This window comes from Bufo gargarizans, chromosome 1 (genome assembly GCF_014858855.1).
Source record: "Bufo gargarizans isolate SCDJY-AF-19 chromosome 1, ASM1485885v1, whole genome shotgun sequence".
Lineage (NCBI taxonomy): Eukaryota > Metazoa > Chordata > Amphibia > Anura > Bufonidae > Bufo > Bufo gargarizans.
In genome coordinates, this window is record NC_058080.1 from 572,990,716 (window position 1) to 573,011,541 (window position 20,826).

Consider the following 20,826-nt stretch of genomic DNA (forward strand, 5'->3'; position numbering starts at 1 on the left):
CAGAGTATGAATGCCACATTCTAGCCATCTAGCGAGAGATAGTGTGAGAATATGATGTTCAAGGACTGTGATTGGGAAGGGAAGATTTGAAAAGGCGGGACTAAGCGAAGAATGTGGCTTGCATAGTGCTTAGGCGCAGGGTAGGGTTATACGGTCTTAAACCATTTGCAGCCAATAGAGATTTCAGACATTTCCGTCTGATAAAATGCTCCTCTATGTGCAACCATTGGTGGGTCGAGGGTGGTGACCACCATTCTGCCACTTGGTGTAGCAGATTGGAAATGTAGTAACTATACAAATCCGGAACACCTAGTCCTCCCGATCGGAGGGGGGAAGTAGCTCTTTTTTTGTCAATTCTAGGCCGGGAGCCTCTCCATATAAAACGAAGCATGTCTTCCTGCAATTGCACAATTAGGGTTTCGAGATCTTAAGGGGTATACAGTGGAATTTATACAGTATTTTCGGTAAGATTAGCATTTTTACTGTGTTTGTTTATTTTTGAAATCCAGGATAGCTGCACCAGTGTGTATTTAGCATAGTCCCTTTGCAGTTCCATTCTTAAATTTCTGAAGTTAGATGTAACCAACTCTATAACAGAGTGTGTCAGCTCTATTCCAAGATAAGACCGTGACTTCTCAGCCCAATTAGATTGGAAATATTTCCGAATGCTATCTCTAAGCTTTTCGGGGACATTAATAGGTAACACATTTGTTTTAGTGACATTGAACTTATAATAAGAGAGTGAGGAATATGGAGTTATGATCTTAGATGCTGGCTCTAGAGATCTGAAGGGGTCAGTTAGTCAGAATGACATCATCTGTGTAGAGCCCAATAACATGGGAGCGCTCATCTACTGGGATACCCAAGATATCCAAGTAAGTGCGGAGTAGTTCCGCCAGCGGTTCCATAACCAGGGTGAAAATAAGGGGGGGGCAATGGGCACACTTGTCTTGTGGCGTTGGTGATTGGGAAAGCCTTGGATAGAAACCCAGAGGCCAGGACCCTGGCAGAAGGTTTGGACTAGAGGCCGGAGACAGCTGTTAATATGTGCCCTTTGAACCCAAATTTCTGTAACACTTGATCCAGGAACCCCCAGTGGACCCTATCAAATGCTTTTTCGGCGTCTAAGGAGACAAAGACTGTAGGGGTCCTGGATCATTCTGGTATTTGGGGGAGATTGATCATGCGCCTAGTGCCGTCCATACACTACCTGATCGGTGGCAATCAGGGAGGGCAGGAAAGCATTAATCCGAGTGGCTAGCAGTTTCGTAAATACGTTTAAGTCTGCATTCAGCAAGGAGATCGGTCTAAAATTCGCCAGTAAAGTGGGGGGTTTCCCCGGTTTGGGTAGGGTAACAACTGTGGCTGAGAGCATATCAGCAGATATATTGCCAGATGTCATAAAACCATTGAACAGTTTCTCCATACATGAAAGCAGGGTAAGGTGGAATGTTTTATAATATTCTGCCGTGAACCCGTCAGGGCCAGGGGCTTTGTTTTCTGGGGTGGTTTTTATGGTTTTCATTATTTCCGCTTTAGTGATGGGCATATTCAAAGAGTCTAAGGCCCCTTGCAGACGAGCATGTCCGGATGCGTTGCGGATGTATTCAGTGAAAACTGCACTATTTTGCAAACAAAGCCATTCAGGTTTGTTTGCGATCGCGTTCAGTTTTTATCGCGCGGGTGTAATGCGATTTACTGCGTTTTGCACGCGTCTGATAAAAAACTGAATGTTTAAAAACAACATCTCTTAGCAACCATCCGTGAAAATCGAATCGCATGTCCCACAAATTGGTACCAATAAAACAGTCACCAAAATGAGACCCTAACTTAAAAAAATCGGTCCAAAAATAAAGCTATGGCTCTCAGACTATGGAGACACTAAAACATCATTTTTTTGGTTTCATAAATACTATTATTGTAGCTGTGTGCGCCTGTATGGGGAGTTCAGCCCTCTCACATTAAGGCCCCATGCACACGGCCGTGTTTCACAGCTGTATGCGGGCCGTGGAACCGCGGCCTGGATCCCTCCTGAGAGCAGGAGCGCACGGCGTCACTGGTTGCTATGATGCCGTGCACTCCATAGATCATACCAGTGTATTACTGTACTGTGCCGGCAGCAGGGAGCGCACGGCGTCATAGCAACCAGTGACGCCGTGCGCTCCTGCTCTCAGGAGGGATCCAGGCCGCGGTTCCACGGCCCGCACACGGCTGTGAAACACGGCCGTGTGCATGGGGCCTAAGTGAAAATACTTTTAACCCCATGACACATAAGCATAGTCCCTTTGCGTATACATATGCACCCTTTCCTCACTGCAGCAACGGGATGAGACCTGGCGCGGTGTACCATACAACTCAGTGTTTTTATCCTCAGGAACAGGCTTGAAGACTAGGGAAAAACAAATGCTCAAAGAAAAATAGAAATAAAAAGCAAAACATTAAACAGCATATATGCCAACATGGCGAAATGCCTAATCAGGGTGTTCCGACCTCAGTCGTCAAAGAACTATCCTTGCCTTAGACGAATACTTCATGCCTGGTCCTCGCTCCCCCCAGAGAGCCCAAGCAACTCGCAGTTCAGGCAGTGTCCCAGTCTGGGGTGATCTTGTCGTGTTGAGTTGCACCATCTTCCGCCAGCTGTGCTTCCCTGGTAATGAGGCCCCATTCCAATAACTTGCGGGACGCCCCTTGTGGCGACTCGAGCACGAGAGGCCCCATTAAATGAAACCACCAGCTTCACCGGGAACCCCCATCGGTACTTTACGTGATGATACCTCAAGATTTTGGTGAGAGGGGTAAACTCCTTCTGCTTAGCCAGCGTTGCCGTGGAGAGAGCCGAGTAGATAAAAATACCTTTGAAGATAACTGTTGGCGTGGGGTCTTGCCATAGGGCTCGGAGGAATTAATCTTTGATCGTATATAAATGAATCCTTGCTATTATGTCACGAGGTAGGGACGCATCCAGACCTTGCAGTTTCCGCAGCCACCCTCCATTCATTTCAATGGGGCAGCTGAAAATAGCAGAGCGCTGGCTCGGCTATTTCCATCTTCCCCATAGAAATGAATGGGAGCAGGGGCCGCGTGTGCGCTCCTATTCACTTGTATGGGAGCAGCGCTAGGTGGTGGACGGACCCCAGGAAACCTGGGTTTCTCCAGCCACAGCTCTCCCCGCTCCGTTCTCATTGTAGGTGCGGGTCCCAGAGGTGGGACCAGCACCTATCAGACAATGCGGGCATATCCTAGCGCTATGCCCCCATTGTATGTGATGGGAATACCCCTTCAAGCACTTTTATGGCATGTCAAATAATCTCTGAAAGATTATCATATATTAAAATTCTTCTTTTTTTTTTAGTATTTTGGCTACCGAGGCTACTAATCACCATGAAACCGATTGTGAAAAAATGTGTTGTTTTTCCATAAGGAAAAGTCTTTAGTCTTCAGTCACAGTCTTAAGTATGAGAAAAATGAGTCATTTCCCCAAGCAGCAGTCATTTTACTGTACTATTTATTTTATTTTTTTATGGATGAAGTTCTGCTGCTGATATATAGTTCTATTATATCCCAGTATACAGTGCAAAGGATAATAAAAGCTTCCAGCATGCAGCAGCCCAATTTCTGTATGCCAAAGGGGTGTTTCTGAGATCTGATTGTGGGGTCTGATATCCTGCTGCTCAGCTGTTTTAGAATAGCTCTAGCACCAGAACTGCACAGCTCTGTCCATTATGTAGCGGACCGCTCCCATTGAAGTGATGGGCGCACCACATATAGTTACCAGCTCTGCCCACTGCATAATGGAAGCAGCTGGGTTGTTCCGTCACCGGGGGTCACTCTAAAACTGTTCAGGAGATTCAGAGCATTGGACCCCCACCAGTCAGGTATTGATGGCCTATCCTGAAAATAGGCCATCAATATTAAAGTCCCAGAACACCTATTTAAGACATATGCCTTATTCTGAATTGCATAACTGTTTCAGTATAATCAGTGTTCTTTGCACACATATTTTAAATCAAAATTGTATTGACAAATCTACCAACAAGCAACCACATGAGATGGGAACCTACACTATCAGATTTTCCTCTCTCGATCTTTTACCCACTGGATGATACCAGATACACAATACGACCGGGACATTCCCTTTATGCCACACAAGCACGCTGAACAGGAGCACTGAGTACTGAAGTGTATATTTGGCAAAAATATATCTATGCCCTTGTCTAGTCAAGAACCTTCAATTTATTTTTTATAGCCTTTCCTTGGTGGATTTAATGGCATATTTTGGGATCATGGTCAAGGGGTGCATCAAACACCTTTGATGACAGACACTGGCGCTTCCCTGGCTCTGCTACATCCTCACATGTTGGCAGGATCCTCTCAGTACAGGCGAAATAGAGGGGGCAGAGCCTGCAGTCAGATCTGCCATCACAACTTCTCCTCAGTCCCCCTTCCTCCTGCAATACTTTCTTTATTTCAGCTTTTAACAAGTGTCCCTGCTAAGCCCCTCCATCCCTGCACAGCCAGGAGTGCCAGTCACAGAAGGAAAGTACCTCTGATACAAGCAGGGTGCTCTATGACCCAGACAGCAGCACACTCCTTCAGGCATGGACGAGGTAGCTCCTCCATGGCAAGTGCACGGGATGGACCAGACAGGCAGCTGTGAGAGCAGGACAGGAGGGGGCATGGCTGCCAATAACAGGAAGACCAGGCAGATCTGCATAAGAAGATTTATTAGTAAGTGTAATATCTCCCTACTTTCTTTATAGTTTTAATAAGTGCTAATAAAGTGGCCAACCCCTTTAATGGATTCCGAAAGGCTTTCTGCCCTTTAATGGATTCCGAAAGGCTTTCTGCCCTTTAATGGATTCCGAAAGGCTTTCTGCCAGGTGTTGCCGATAAACACACAAGGCAGTTGGCTGAGGGAAGGTTTAGTCTGTTATTTCTCTATAAACAAGTAGCCTAATGTCATAGACTGAAATCAGTCTACAAAATTTTATTTGCCAAAATATCACTGTTTACCGTTATTTGAACTCCTTATTTTATTTAGTTACATAGTTAATTGTTAATACGGTTGAAAAAAGACATAAGTCCATCAAGTTCAACCAGATTCACCGTTCTTACAGTAAAGAAGCTTTGACGCGTCTGGAGACTGAACTTTTTCTTCTCCAATCAGAGGCAGGTCCCCCTTGTCTTTTGATCTCATTTTACATGGAACACTTTTTCACCGTATTTTTGTATGGCCTATTTATATATTTGTATAGGTTAATCATGTCCCCCTTAGATGTCTCTTCTCAAGACTAAATAAATTCAATTATTTCAATCTTTCTTAATAACTAAGACCCTCCATGCTCCTTAACAGTTTAGACGCTCTCCTATGTACTTTTTCTAGCTGCAGTGCGTCCTTTCTATGGACTGAACTGCATATTCCAGATGAGGCCGCACCAACGCTTTGTAAAGTGGTAATGTTACATCCCTCCCCCGCAAGTCCATGCCTCGTTTAATGCATGACAATATCCTGGTGGCCTTAGAAGCAGCTGATTGACATTGTATGCTGTTATTTAATCTACCATCCACAAGGACACCCATGTCCTTCTCTATAAGTGACTCTCCCAGTGTTACATCACCTAGGACATATGATGCACAGAGATTATTTCTACCAAGATGCATAACTTTGCATTTACCCACATTGAACCTCATTTGCCAAGTTGATGCCCAATCACTCAGTGTTTAAGTCAGCTTGTATTTTATGTACATCTTCCACAGATTGTACAGTACTACATAGCTTAATGTCATCTGCAAAAATATAAATGGTGCTATTAATCCTGTCCTCGATATCATTAATAAATAAATTAAATAATAGAGGGCCCAGCACTGAACCACTTATAACCCAGGACCATTCTGTATAGGAATCATTGACCACAACTCTCTGGACACGGTCCTTCAGCCAATTTTCAATCCAATTACAAACTATACGTTCCAAGCCTATAGACCTTACTTTACCTATTAAACGTCTATGAGAGACAGTATCAAAAGCCTTTGAAAATCCAGAAACACTACATCCACAGCCGCCCATCTGTCCAGGCTACTACTCACCTGCTCGTAAAAACAAATCGGCTTAGTCTGACAACTTCTGTCCTTGGTAAACCCAAGCTGGTTATCACTTATAATATTATTTACAGTCACATACTCCTGTATATAGTCCCTTAAGAGTCGTTCAAACATTTTTCCCACAACAGAAGTTAAACTAACTGGTCTATAATTACCTGTGAGAACATTGATCCTTTTTTTGAATATGGGCACTGCATTTGCCTTGTGCCAATCACTTGGCACTGTACCAGTACCTAGAGAATCTTTAAAAATTGTAAACAGGGGCACAGCAATGAATGAACTGAGCTCTTTAAGCACTCTTGCATGTAATCCATCTGGACCCGGAGCCTTGTTCACATTTACCTTATTTAATTTGTCTTGGACCATATCTACAGTTAGCCAATTGAGTATATTACTGGATGTACTAACAGCCCCAGCACCACAGATATCAGGTCCTTTCTCTTCTTTTGTATATACAGAGCTAAAAAAAAAAACATTTAGTAACTCTGCCTTTTCCTTATCTTCAGTGACTACCCCCTTTACCATTATTTAGACCTACGTGCTCAGACCTAGGTTTATATATTTAAAGAATTTCTTGGGATTTGTTTGTCTTTTGCTACCTGCTGTTTGTTTTGTATTTTTTGGTCTTTGTGGGTTTCTGTTTTCCAATCCCTAAAACCCTCCATTTCCCATGGCAACTACTAGGCTGAAAATAATTTCCAGAGCATCTGCTACCAATGGTCTATGAAGACCATGGACTAAACATGGATACCATCCCTATTGTGTCCGTGGTGTTTATGGATCCATAGAGTATAGTGTGTGTGTGACAGATCCGTAAAAAAAAAAAAATTCGGCATACATCTGTGGTGTCACCAAGAGTCCATGGTTCGTGGAATACCACTGATGTGTGAATACATACATTAAAAAAAGTCATGTGAGAAGTCGGTGGAGACCACGGACATGGTACATCCACGATTCACTGATGTGTGACAGAATCCTAACTGCTGGCCAAAAGATCTGAAAAAAAAAAAAAAGTCATTTACAGTTCGATCACACTAAGTTTTCTCAACTTTTTTTTTTTTTTAAGGAGTGCGAAAGATGTGGTTCAGGTTTGGTGAGATTTAAGATGCAATTTTTAAATGCCAAAATCCGACCTAAGCTGGATAGTAAATGTGTACCAGTGTCTCCAACTTGTCTAAGCACTAAGGCTTTAATATTTTTTTTTTTATTGTTTTTCCAATAAATTTTATTAGGTTATAAAACAAAAATGATACACAGAAGCTCGAAATAGCATAAAAATATGAGAGAACATGAACATCTCAAACATTACTAGTATCTTAAATCCAAGTTCTTATCAAATTAGTATCTTAAGTCCAATTGACCTTATAAAACATTCTTTAACAACTCTGAGGGTACAGCCACATGGTGCCCCACTTCTGGGGTTGGGCGCAGCAGGTTCATATTAAATGATTACAACAGAATTGTCTATTTAGTGTTTATTGTTAAAGGATAACTGTCATATATTTTTTTTGGGAGTATTGGATTGTGGTGATTAATATCTCCTTGGTGGCCCTATTTCAACTTCTCACTGTGTATTCAATTACCCCTTAATTCCACAGTTTTGTTCCTTGTACTGCCTACTTTTACCTGTGCTTAAAATGGGGTTGCTAGGCGTGGTCCGTCTATCTGTTGAAGGACGGAGGACGCAGCGTGCAAGGTCACATTACACTGGGTTCAGACCTGAGCGTACTTGAACGTGCGCATACAGAGACAAGCGAACGCCCATTGTCGCGCGTTCCCGCTGAAGTCTATGTACGGGAACGCGCGATAAGACGCCCCAAAGAAGCTCCTGTACTTCTTGGGGCGTCGGGCGTTTTACAGCGCGATCGTGAGGTGAGAACCATTCCCATAGGGAATAATTGGTTCTTGCCTGTTGAGCGTTTTACAGCGCGTAGGAACGCTCTGTAAAACACTCAGGTCTGAACCCAGCCTTACTGACAGCCAGGGACTGTAAGTACATGATTAAAGCCAGGTCCTCCCCAGCAGCTGATAACAGTGCCTGGGCTGTGTGCACTTCTCCCTGTCTCTGCGCTTGGCAGATGCTCCCTCACTCAGCAGACTGGGACAATGCAGAGTTGGTGCAGCGCAGACCAGGGAAGGGAGATCTGCCATCTGCTCAGTGTATAAATGAAAGCAACATGTGTTAAGAAGACCCCTTTGTGCTGCAGGAGATTAACCCTTTAGGGGGGAGGGCTGTGGTTACTGACACTTTTGGGGGGGGGGCTATTGTTACTGGCTAGTGAGGGCAGGCGGGATTAGCCTCAGGGTGAGGGCAGTGGCGGCCATCTTAACTGAATAGTGAAATTGCAGTTTTATGCAGACTAGTTGCTAAGGGCTGAATTTTATAAAATATGGGGTAAGTCAGTCTAATAGTAACTGATTCTGGAATATCATGTTATTAGTAACTACATATATGAAAATTTAAATAAGGGTCTAAATGTGACAGTTATCCTTTAAAGAGGTATTCTGGTTTTAACTATTACATTTATTTCTTAAGGGAATAGGATGTCAAACTATTTTCTAATATACATCTATTTAAAATGGACAGTTTTAGTCCTGTAAAATGCATCCATAGGAGAGCTGTATAGGACTATATGGCATCAGTCATGTGATGCTCACATATGTCCTGGGATCTGGCTTTCAGTCAAGTGCCCAGGTATCTAAAAAGTGAATAGTAGTGTATTGGGGAGCAGAACATATATATTATATACATTATTACTACATGCAGCATCTTAATATGTCTGTCAGTGTCTGTGTAGAAGCAGATCTCTGTGTGTTCTGTTTTTGTTTTGTTTTTTGCACTAAACTTTATCAGCACATGACAAAATCACCTAGAGACAGGCAGCCATTTTGAAAATCGCCTGGAGACAGGTACACAGTTATGTAGTTACTGTAATAACCACATCCAAATCTTGATTCTACTACTAGTCCTACTTACTTATCACAGGGAGGTGTCCTGTGTGCTGGTCCACCACATGTATGTCTTGCAACACTGTTGCTTACTGAATGTCGGGGTATAAAGAATGTCACATGACTGATGCCATGTTTCAGTAAAGGTACTTTCACACTAGCGTTTTTGTTTTCCGGTATTGAGTTCCGTCCTAGGGGCTCAATACCGGGAAAAAACTGATCAGTTTTATCCTAATGCATTCTGAATTGAGAGCGTTCCATTCAGGATACATCAGTTCAGTCCCTCTTACGTTTTTTGGCCAGAGAAAATACCACAGCATGCTGCAGTTTTCTCTCCCGCCAGAAATCCTGAACACTTGAAGGAATGCTGTATTCGGCATTAATTTCATTGAAATGTATTCATGCCGGATCCAGCCCCAAGTGTCCCGGCAAAACGGATCCGGTTTTGCTGTCTGCGCATGCGCAGATCTTTAAAAATGAGGAAAATAAATAAATACCGGATCTGTTTTTCCGGATGACAACCGGAAAGATGGATCCGGTATTGCAATGCATCCGTTTGCGTCTGGATTGCAGGAACTGCCTGCCGGAATCCTCAGCTGCAAGTGTGAAAGTACCCTTATGATGCTATGATGCCATGGATACATTACACAGGACTGTGTACATAGACCATACACTCTCTGCATAAAGGGGTCAACTGCCTGATATAAGAAAGGTATGTATGCAGAATTTGAAATACATGTATATTAGAAAACCCCTTTATTGGCCACATGGTAACCGACAACTCCCACCTGGACTATGGTAATGCAATGTATGCGGGGCTGCCAGAGAAAGATCTGGGAGCTCTGCAACACTGTCAAAACAGAGCCATCCGGCTCATCAAGAAACTAGACTGGACAGATTCTGTCACAAAAGCACGCAGGGAACTCCACTGGCTCCCAGTGAAAGAGAGAGTGCAGTTTAGGCTACTTTCACACTTGCGCTTGATCGGATCCGTTCTGAACGGATCCGATCATATTAATGCAGACGGAGGCTCCGTTCAGTACGGATCCGTCTGCATTAATAACTTTAAAAAATTTCGCAAGTGCGCAAGTAGCCTGCGCGGATCCGTTCAGACTTTCAATGTAAAGTCAATGGGGGACGGATCCGCTTGAAGATTGAGCCATATGGTGACATCTTCAAGCGGATCCGTTCCCATTGACTTACATTGTAAGTCTGAACGGATCCGCACGCCTCCGCACGGCCAGGCGGACACCCGAACGCTGCAAGCAGCGTTCAGCTGTCCGCCTGTCCGTGCGGAGGCGAGCGGAGCGGAGGCTGAACTCCGCCAGACTGATGCAGTCTGAGCGGATCCGCATCCATTCAGACTGCATCAGGGCTGGACGGAGGCGTTCGGGTCCGCTCGTGAGCTCCTTCAAACGGAGCTCACGAGCGGACCGACGAACGCTAGTGTGAAAGTAGCCTTAAGCTGTGCTGCTTAACACACAAAGCTCTCTACAAAACAGGTCCCATCTACCTGCAAAAAAAGATAACACGTCACCATCCTCCTAGAGAACTGAGATCCACCTCAGCCTCCCTTCTGTCGGTGCCAAGAACCCGCCTCAAGACAAGGGGGGACAGACGTTTCTCAGTATTGGCCCCCAAGATCTGGAACTCCCTCCCAGAACACATTAGAACAACATAAAATTACCTGGAATTTAGGAAGTTGGTTAAGACCTGGCTTTTTGTGTAGGATGACGTAGGGGCCCACCAATATAGCCGTCGACAAGCGCTTCGATCGGATTGAGTTCCTCTAGAGCGCTATACAAGGACTTAGTAACATAACATAACATAACACAAAACTCAGTGGCTATTAACAATGAACAATTCTGTTGTAATCAATTAATATGATCCTGCTGCTGAATGCACGGAAATGCAATACTCAGCCATATAGCGGCTGCATCCCAATCGATAGCCATGCCACGTGGCCATACCCTAAAACTTCACCAACAAACTTGACTCAAGGTGGATTGCTAGGGACCTACAGTATTACAGTTTGTAGACCCATAAATCACAGAAACGGAACACCAGATAGCAGTGGAGAAAAAAGTAAAGCTGAAGACGGAGGGTGGCAACACTAGGTGATGCCAAGCACTTCAGGTGTTTGTAAAGGAGTATTTTTTTTACTGTTCGCGATGTGTGCAGCCAACATCCTCACCTATGATAGGGCGGAGGGCTTAGAGATTTCCGTAGTTGGCACAATTTAGTGCTTACTCTCCCGGTTAATCTGCAAAAAAAACTTTGGTCCAGTGCCCCCATCAACACACATGATTCAGCAAAGTATTCATCTTGTGGAGCAGGGGGAGGTGAGTAGTTGCCATAGACCTACAGGTAGTCCTGCTAATCTTCAGTCAAACACAGCAGTGTAATCCTTTTCTATGGAGGTGACTAGATATAAGGTTATGCAGCTCTAGACTGGGAATGAAGCCTACCTGTCTCAGTAGCCCCGCAAGAAAATTATAATGATGTTTGCATTTTTTATTTTACTAAAAGTTGTAACTTGATTTTTAGATTAAAAAAAAGAAACAAAAAACAACAAGCAACAAATCTTACAAAGTTCCGCAACGCACGGGCCCTCTGTGCATGGTTACTGCTAGGGAGGAGCGAATTTCATATTTTGAAATTTGTGTGCGGGTTCTTGTTGTGGTATTTACTAAATTGCGTTATAGATTTTGTTACCACGGACCATAACGCAATTCCATGACCGAATACATAACAGAATGCATTTAGCGGCATTCTGTTATTTATTCCGTCATAATAGAAGTCTATGGCCTGCATAACGTATCTGTCCCGTTTCCATTATGCAGGAGAGTCCTCTGCTGCATAACGTAAACCGGACGAATCCGTTATGTAGGCCATAGACTTCTATTATGACGGAATAAATAACGGAATGCCGCTAAAGGCATTATGCATTCCGTTATGGAATTGTGTTATGGTCCGTGGTACCATAACGCAATTCAGTAAATACCACAACACGAACTTCAAAATATGACATTTGCTCATCCCTAGTTACTGCATGTCAGTCCTGTACAAGTGAATGAGAAAGAGCTGCAGTAACCAGGCATGGCCACTACACCACGTACGAAGCTGGTTCTGGTGTGCTGCTGCCCCTGCAGCCATCTGATTGGAGGGAGTGGCGAGAGTCAGACCCCACCAATCTGATACCGATCAATTATTCTATGGATAGATCGTTAATGTCCTGAAAAGCACATTTAGTTTACGTTTTTCATCAGAAAGAAAAGAAACTTGAAGTACAATAGGACATGTGTCCCTTTCTTCTCTGGAAGCCATTGTTCTACCCTTGCCAGTCTCTGTAAGCATTTTGATAAGGGACCAACAAAAACTGAGCACTAATCATAATATAATAATGTCCAAAGTGTAGTGTATGGTCTGTGTACTGTACCATATTGCTTGATTGGTTCCTTTGAACAGCCTTAGTACCTGGTTCTTAGTTTGGGTTGCTATGGGAATTTTGAGGCAGCAACAGGTGTTGCGTATGGTATAACATATTGGTATTGAGCACTAAATTCAGGTTATTAATAACCTGGAACTTGAAATAATATTGGAATCCATGGCAACAAAATCACACATTTACATTAAAAACTGCTTTATTAGTATTTTGCAGTGGTGTTAAAATATCGAGCTTGATGTCACCTGTTAAATTTTGCACATATTAGACTGTCACCATGCAATGGGTACATTCGCCAGCTGGATGGAAAAAAAATCTAAAGGTCATGTTCCATTTCATTGTGCCATATTTGGCTTTCTTGTTTCCAGTCTGATTGATATCTGATGGGTATGTGATCAGTGTGCTTTAGGATTTGATCTTCCATTATTTAATGTCTGCATGCTTGCAATTTTGTGCAAATGGAAGAAGACTATAAATTTAGTGCCATAACTTCCTTGAAGCAAATATTAACGTATCCAAAGGCTGACGTAAGATGTCCGGAGTCTCGTGCGCAGGTCCTACTCTGATTACCAAGTCCTGCAGACTCTTTGGGCTTCATACAATTCCCTCAGCAGTGTCTCTACGTACATGATGTAAGATTATGCACAAAATTGCAAAAGGGTTGTGCAGGCTTTATAACATTTTTGATTGCCTACAAATGGTGTTTACTGAAAAAAAGAGCTTGTACATTAGCTCTCCTCTAGAAGGAAGAAAACTGTATCTCTACTGCCACCTATAGGACAGACCTATTAAAGGCTATGGACTCCTTCGGTTCTGTTGTTTCAATATTACTTATTGCAGTTCAGGCTGAAAACCATTTTGCAATAGATTTTCATGAAACATTTCAGCTTCAACTGTTTCACAGTACATAGCAACTGCAGAAAGCAGTTTTTGTGATAAATCAGTCAGACTGGCTGTGTACTGGTTTGTTTCCCAGCCTCTCGGGCCTCTCCTGAAAAGCCAGCCTAATTGATCTCAGAACAGCTTTCTGCAGCTGCCATGCACTGTGAAACATAGAAGCTGAAGAAGCCAAACTGTAAAAATGTTTAATAAAATTCTATTACATAAAAAAACACAAAAGCACAAAATACACTTAAAAAATGTCTTGTGTCATAGACCTTTAGCTAACATGTTGAGCTGGCTTAGTTACTGCAGAAAACCGCCACAAAAAATGCAAAAGCGGAGAAAAACGCCAGGAAAGACCTATGAGTCATTTTTAATTTATACTTTGTTTTTCAATAACCTTCAAGTTCACAGTTTGCTGTCAGTGAATAGAAATATTATGTAAATACATTTGTATCCTTGTACCACTGCCCCATCAGCTGAGGGGAATCCGACCCACTCCCCTTTCTTGGGATTATTAGGGGTTTGACCCCCATTGATCAGATGCTTATTCCCTATCCTATGCATAAGGCCTCATGCACACAACGATAGCCTGTTTTGCGATTTTCAGTTTGCAGATCCACATTTTGTGGAAAGGAATGCCTGGCCCATAATAGAACAGTCCAATCCTTGTCCGTAATGCAGACAAGAATAGAATACTTTCTATATTTTTTGCGGGTGCTACGGAACGGACATACGGATGCAGACAGCACACTGAGTCGACACTATTTCATTGTTTTTAACTTGCGTCTGAGCTTCATAAATTATCACGGAGCAGTGATCTGTATCTTTAATTCATTATGCTGGTATAATTAATGGTAGCTCATAAAATTCCTGGTGCCTTGGTTTTGAAATTATAAAGGTACTGTTATCTTTGCCACAGTAATCTCATATCTGGGGATATCAGTACAGCTGGATTTTCAGCTTGGTCTTCTGCAGATTGACATATGACTAATTACAATGATTTGTTATACAGTAGATTACACATCCAGTTAACCCCCAAGAACACAAACAGAGTGATCTCAGTGAAGGCTAGCAGCCATGGTTGAAAGTTACCTGTCCTCACTAGCCGTTCAACAATTCAGCCTTTTTGTGTTATTACATCGCGAGGCAAGTCAGATAGTGTAGGTCTTGTTGGAAGCCACCTTGTCGCTGGTAGATGGGCCCGACACAGTTTTGAAAAACAATGTGTGCAAAGAGCTTCTAATTTTCATATAGTATGTATAGTAGTAATGTAATTCATACTTATCCATCTTTCCAGTGTTATCTTTGCACATGGAGCAGTGTGTGTGTGTGTGTTTGCTTTTGCATATCAGTCGGGGTGGTGTGCACCTGTACTTTATTTCATATTATTTGCAGGTGCTGGTCTAACTTTGTTTTTTTAATTTTTGTATTAAAATTATGTTATACACTAGATTACACACCCAGTTAACTCCCAAGAACCCAAATAAAGTGATCTCAATGAAGGCTAGCAGCCATGGTTGACATTTGCACTTGTCCTTACTGGCCATTCAACTGTTCAGCCTTTGTGTGTGTTATTACTTTGTGCTGTAACATACAGCAATATGGCTTCCAGTAAGAGATGTTTAGTGAGTTGGCTTATTTCAATAGAATAATAGATTTGTCAAGAAGTTGACTATAGTGTTTTTAAATATATTACTGATATGACGTACCAAAATATCTGACTCCCTGATCATTACTTTATTCCCTGGGTCTCTGGTTTTGATCAAAATATTGGAAAATCCCTTTAAGAGATAACCTGTATCAGTGGTGATATGGAGAATTTGCAAGAACTTTGAAGAGATTAGTGACTCTAGCTATATTTCCTGATGACTTCTTCCATCAAAGCCATTACTGATGTCTATGATGTTCTTTTGTTTTACAGAAAAAGAGCAGAGAAGAGACATGTGGGGAAGGCAGCGGTGTGGAAATCTTGGAGAACAGACCATACATAGACGGTCCTGGGGGCTCTGGTCAGTACACACACAAGGTGTATCACATCGGCATGCACATCCCCAGCTGGTTTCGATCCATCTTACCCAAAGCTGCCCTGCGAGTCGAAGAAGAGTCTTGGAATGCATATCCCTATACACGGACCAGGTACAAAGTATACCAAAAATCACTGTCAGATGGAAGCACTTACCCGATTTGAAAAACCAAACTTTTAAATTAACCTTTATACATATACGTTATTCATATAAAAAATAATAATAATTGCCTATTAAATGAATTGCATGCATGCTTCATTCTTTTGAGTGTTGTCAACTGCACATTATACCTGTGATTCTATGCAAATAATATCTTCACACTAAACATTGTAGGGGTGACTGCTCACGGACACCCCACAAGAAAATAGCACCTGTTTCTCAGGGTCACTGCAGCATTTACATGCACTGACTGAGCAGGTAATGATCAGGAAGGAACTGTTCCTTCCCGATAACTGCCTGCTCATCAGTGGAGGTAAGAGATGCCACACTTCAGCAAATAGCATTTTTTATGTAGAGAAAGTTAATACAAGGCACTTACCACTGTATTGATATTATCCATATTGTTTCCTTTGCTGGCTGGATTCATTTTTCCATGATATTATACACTGCTCATTTCCATGGCTATGACCAATGATGCAATCCATCAGTGGTGGGCGTGCTTGCACACTATAGGAAAAAGTGCTGTCCTCTCTGGTGGCCAGGACACACAGGCTGGTGCTTTTTCCTATAGTGTGCAGGCACAACCACAGTTGCTGGGTTGCAGGCTGGTCGTAACAATAGAAATAAGCAATGTATAATGTGATGGAAAAATGAATCCAGCCAGCAAATCACAGTGCATTGGTAAGTGCATTGTATTAACTTTCTCTACATGATAAATGCTATTTGCTGAAGTGAGAAAACCCCTTTAAAGAGTTGATACAGATTCTGCTTCTGCGTGAATGTGAATGGGTTTTGTACAAGCCCCTATATATGCTACAGAATTTTTCTGCACTGAAAAAATGTGCATACAGGTCCTTCTAAAAAAATTAGCATATTGTGATAAAGTTCATTATTTTCTGTAATGTACTGATAAACATTAGACTTCCATATATTTAAGATTCATTACACACAACTAAAGTAGTTCAAGCCTTTTTATTGTTTTAATATTGATGATTTTGGCACACAGCTCATGAAAACCCCAAATTCCTATCTCAAAAAATTAGCATATCATGAAAAGGTTCTCTAAACGAGCTATTAACCTAATCATCTGAATCAACTAACTCTAAACACCTGCAAAAGATTCCTGAGGCTTTTAAAAACTCCCAGCCTGGTTCATTACTCAAAACCGCAATCATGGGTAAGACTGCCGACCTGACTGCTGTCCAGAAGGCCATCATTGACACCCTCAAGCAAGAGGGTAAGACACAGAAAGAAATTTCTGAAGGAATAGGCTGTTCCCAGAGTGCTGTATCAAGGCACCTCAGTGGGAAGTCTGTGGGAAGGAAAAAGTGTGGCAGAAAACGCTGCACAACGAGAAGAGGTGACCGGACCCTGAGGAAGATTGTGGAGAAGGACCGATTCCAGACCTTGGGGGACCTGCGGAAGCAGTGGACTGAGTCTGGAGTAGAAACATCCAGAGTCACCGTGTACAGGCGTGTGCAGGAAATGGGCTACAGGTGCTGCATTCCCCAGGTCAAGCCACTTTTGAACCAGAAACAGCGGCAGAAGCGCCTGACCTGGGCTACAGAGAAGCAGCACTGGACTGTTGCTCAGTGGTCCAAAGTACTTTTTTTGGATGAAAGCAAATGTTGCATGTCATTCGGAAATCAAGGTGCCAGAGTCTGGAGGAAGACTGGGGAGAGGGAAATGCCAAAATGCCTGAAGTCCAGCGTCAAGTACCCACAGTCAGTGATGGTCTGGGGTGCCATGTCAGCTGCTGGTGTTGGTCTACTGTGTTTTATCAAGGGCAGGGTCAATGCAGCTAGCTATCAGGAGATTTTGTAGCACTTCATGCTTCCATCTGCTGAAAAGCTTTATGGAGATGAAGATTTCATTTTTCGGCACAACCTGGCACCTGCTCACAGTGCCAAAACCACTGGTAAATGGTTTACTGACCATGGTATTACTGTGCTCAATTGGCCTGCCAACTCTCCTGACCTGAACCCCATAGAGAATCTGTGGGATGTTGGGAAGAGAAAGTTGAGAGACGCAAGACCCAACACTCTGGATGAGCTTAAGGCCGCTATCGAAGCCTCCTGGGCCTCCATAACACCTCAGCAGTGCCACAGGCTGATTGCCTCCATGCCACGCCGCATTGAAGCAGTCATTTCTGCAAAAGGATTCCCGACCAAGTATTGAGTGCATAACTGAACATAATTATTTGAAGGTTGACTTTTTTTGTATTAAAAACACTTTTCTTTTATTGGTCGGATGAAATGTGCTAATTTTTTTAGATAGGAAATTTGGGTTTTCATGAGCTGTATGCCAAAATCATCAATATTAAAACAATAAAAGGCTTGAACTACTTCAGTTGGTGTGTAATGAATCAAAAATATATGAAAGTCTAATGTTTATCAGTACATTACAGAAAATAATGAACTTTATCACAATATGCTAATTTTTTTAGAAGGATCTGTATATAAGGAACATGCTAGTAATTCCATTGCTTCCCTTATGGAAAACCTGTAGCTGATTAGACCGATGTGGATCCACAACATTTCACACTACACCCACTGCATAAATTGCCTGGGGTTCATTGAACCTAGTGTGCAGTTTCTAGAAAACAGCAATACCATGTGCTCGACAAGGAGGCAGGGAAGCAATAAAAAAAGCCAAAGCCATAATGCTGGATGGGAACTATGGAAGACTTTGGACAGCTCCATGGTGTTTCTTTCTGGTAGAGTAAAGACGTCTCAGGAGGGAAATCATTTTCAAAAGTCCACATAATAAAAGCTAAGGAAATTGATACAGTATGTTATACTATACCTGACAGTGTGCTGTCATGCAACTCGGGGTATTCCCATCTGGACATTTATGGCATACCTACAGAATGTCTAGAATGGGGCCCTGTCTTGTGCCTCCGAGAACTGATAGGTGGCCTGCCTGCAGAACTCTCTCCATTCAATTCTGCGGGACATGCAGAAATAGACAAGTGAGCATGCTCGGCTGTTTTTAGAAGCCTCATCTAAGTGAATGGGGAGAGCTGTGTAAATGCGCATACCTTTCCATTCCTAGCAACATCTGATGGGGCCCTATTCTGGAGATTAGATGGGCTCTCAGAGGAGGACATGCAATAAATGTCCAGATGAGACAGCCCCTTTATTTTATATGCTTCTTGTTCTATACCATAAACTTATTCCATATAGTAATTGAAGGAGACATTTTTCTCCAATAAGGTACATTGCAAAATGTTTTTTATATTCACTTTTACTATCGCTTTATGCAAAGTTTATTGAAAGTGAAGGGTTTATTAAAGCTGCTAGGGATTTTCTCCGCCCCCGTCCCCATTATAGTCAATGGGGACGGAGCGGCAGCACGCGAAATAGCGCCAGGACGGATCCAACAGGGTGACCAGCCTGTCGGATCGGTCCTGCCGCTAGTGTGAAAGTAGCCTTAGATGTGTGTACATAAGCATACTTAGTTGCATGTGATTTCAACTGTGTTGCATTTTCCTACTAGGTACACTTGCCCCTTTGTGGAGAAGTTTTCCATAGATATAGAAACATTTTATAAATCTGACTCTGGAGAACTTGCCAATGTATTCAACCTTTCTCCTGCTGAAAAGAGGCAAGCAGTACTGGGTAAGTAGTTGCATTTTTTGCTGTAAAAGTAGTTTTTTCTAGGGTTCTATGCCTCTCCACCATGTTCTGCAAGTTGCAATTAAAGCAGATCTGTCAGGTCGCCTATGCTTCCCTGTCTGTAAGTAGTGTATAATAGGGGGTAGATGCTATATATTTTCTGTGATTTTGTTTCATTTTTCTCACATATAAAGCTATTATAATGCTGCCAGAACTTATGAAGAAAACCTGAGTCCTGCCTTTCTCACCCACACAGTTAAAGAGGTTATCCAGCTTTGTAAAATTGTTGGCATTTGTGCTTGCGTAAGCACCATGGTCCCTTTAAACGGTTAATCATCAAGGGTGTCGGGAGTGAGAACCCCTCCAATCTAATATTAACCCCTCACTGATATCCCCGATAAATTTCTTTAAAGGGAACCTGTCACATTGAACATGGTAGTTGAGATTTAGTATAACTTGTATTTTATTAATTAAATCTCTGCTCATTCTGGGCTTTGAAGTCCAGGAGTCGGTCCTATCAGTGACTGACGGCCTTCCCTCTATGACTGTGTATACAGAGGTAGTTGTTAATCACTGATAGGACGCCTCCTTGACTTCAAAGCCCAGAATAAGCAGGAATTTAAATGTATAAATTGCAAGTTTTCCTTTTTCCATAAAATTATATATCAATCTGCTCTAGAACATGCTGCCTGCAGGTTTCTTTGTATTTTAATGGTGACAGGTTCCCTTTAAAAATGGTGCCTGATCGTTCAGCAGCTGAGCCGATGCCATAGCTAGCGGGTGCTGGCTGTTTTACACAGCAGATTCCTAGTGCCATGATCATAGACAACCTTGATCAAAAGACATTTCTCGGATGGCCTTGGTGAATTGCAACCATGTCATTTGAGTGGTCATTTACCAGGAACCATCCAGTGTCTGAGGCCTGCCATAGTAAAGTTCCTATCAAGCTTTTTCTGTGACAGGGCTTGATAGGAATGCATTGATTCTTCCATCAGCAGCAATGGTAAATCATTGCCGATTATGGTAGAAGCTATCAAATGATTTTATGCTAAAGTCACTTAGGTGAACTAAAAATGCATCACAAAATATCTCCCAACAAACCGACCCTCTGTGGTGGCAAATGCCAGCTGCCATGCTTTGTTGTTCTACTCTACTTGCCTCAGGATAGCAATACAGTTGATTTCAGGAGTCAGGAGTGCACCTGCAGCTGCTGGCCTGGTACATAAGTACTTGACGCTACCAGTCAAGTTGCTTACCTCTGGGAGTGTCAGATCATTAACCCCTTAAGGACATAGGACGTACCGGTACGCCCTATTTCCCGAGTCCTTAAGGACCAAGGACGTACCGGTACGTCCTGACTTTAAAATCGGCATTCCGGCGCCGCAGGGGTTAATTTGAACAGGATGCCGGCTGAAATCATTCAGCCGGCATCCTGTTAAAACGCCAGGGGGGGTCATGTGACCCCCCCGTGTCGGCGATCGCAGCAAACCGCAGGTCAATTCAGACCTGCGGTTTGCTGCGCTTTTTGCAGTTTCTGATCCCCGCGGTCCCTGACCGCGGGGATCAGAAACTTCTGAGTGCCTAAAATCAATATTGCGCACCCCCCCCCTGCACCCCTGTATGATTTGATGGCGGCGGGTGGTGC

The 20,826-nt window shown here is 42.9% G+C and overlaps 1 protein-coding gene across 13 annotated transcripts in view; it reads left to right on the forward strand.

Moving 5' to 3' along the window:
- PITPNM2 (phosphatidylinositol transfer protein membrane associated 2) overlaps positions 1-20,826 on the forward strand; it is a 341,114-nt gene that overhangs the window by 159,999 nt on the left and 160,289 nt on the right. For all 13 annotated transcript variants that reach the window (XM_044275701.1, XM_044275709.1, XM_044275705.1 and 10 more), the window contains 2 exons: positions 15,303-15,517; positions 19,063-19,184. In XM_044275701.1, the coding sequence (XP_044131636.1) occupies positions 15,303-15,517; positions 19,063-19,184 (337 nt within the window). The remainder of the gene's footprint in view (positions 1-15,302; positions 15,518-19,062; positions 19,185-20,826) is intronic.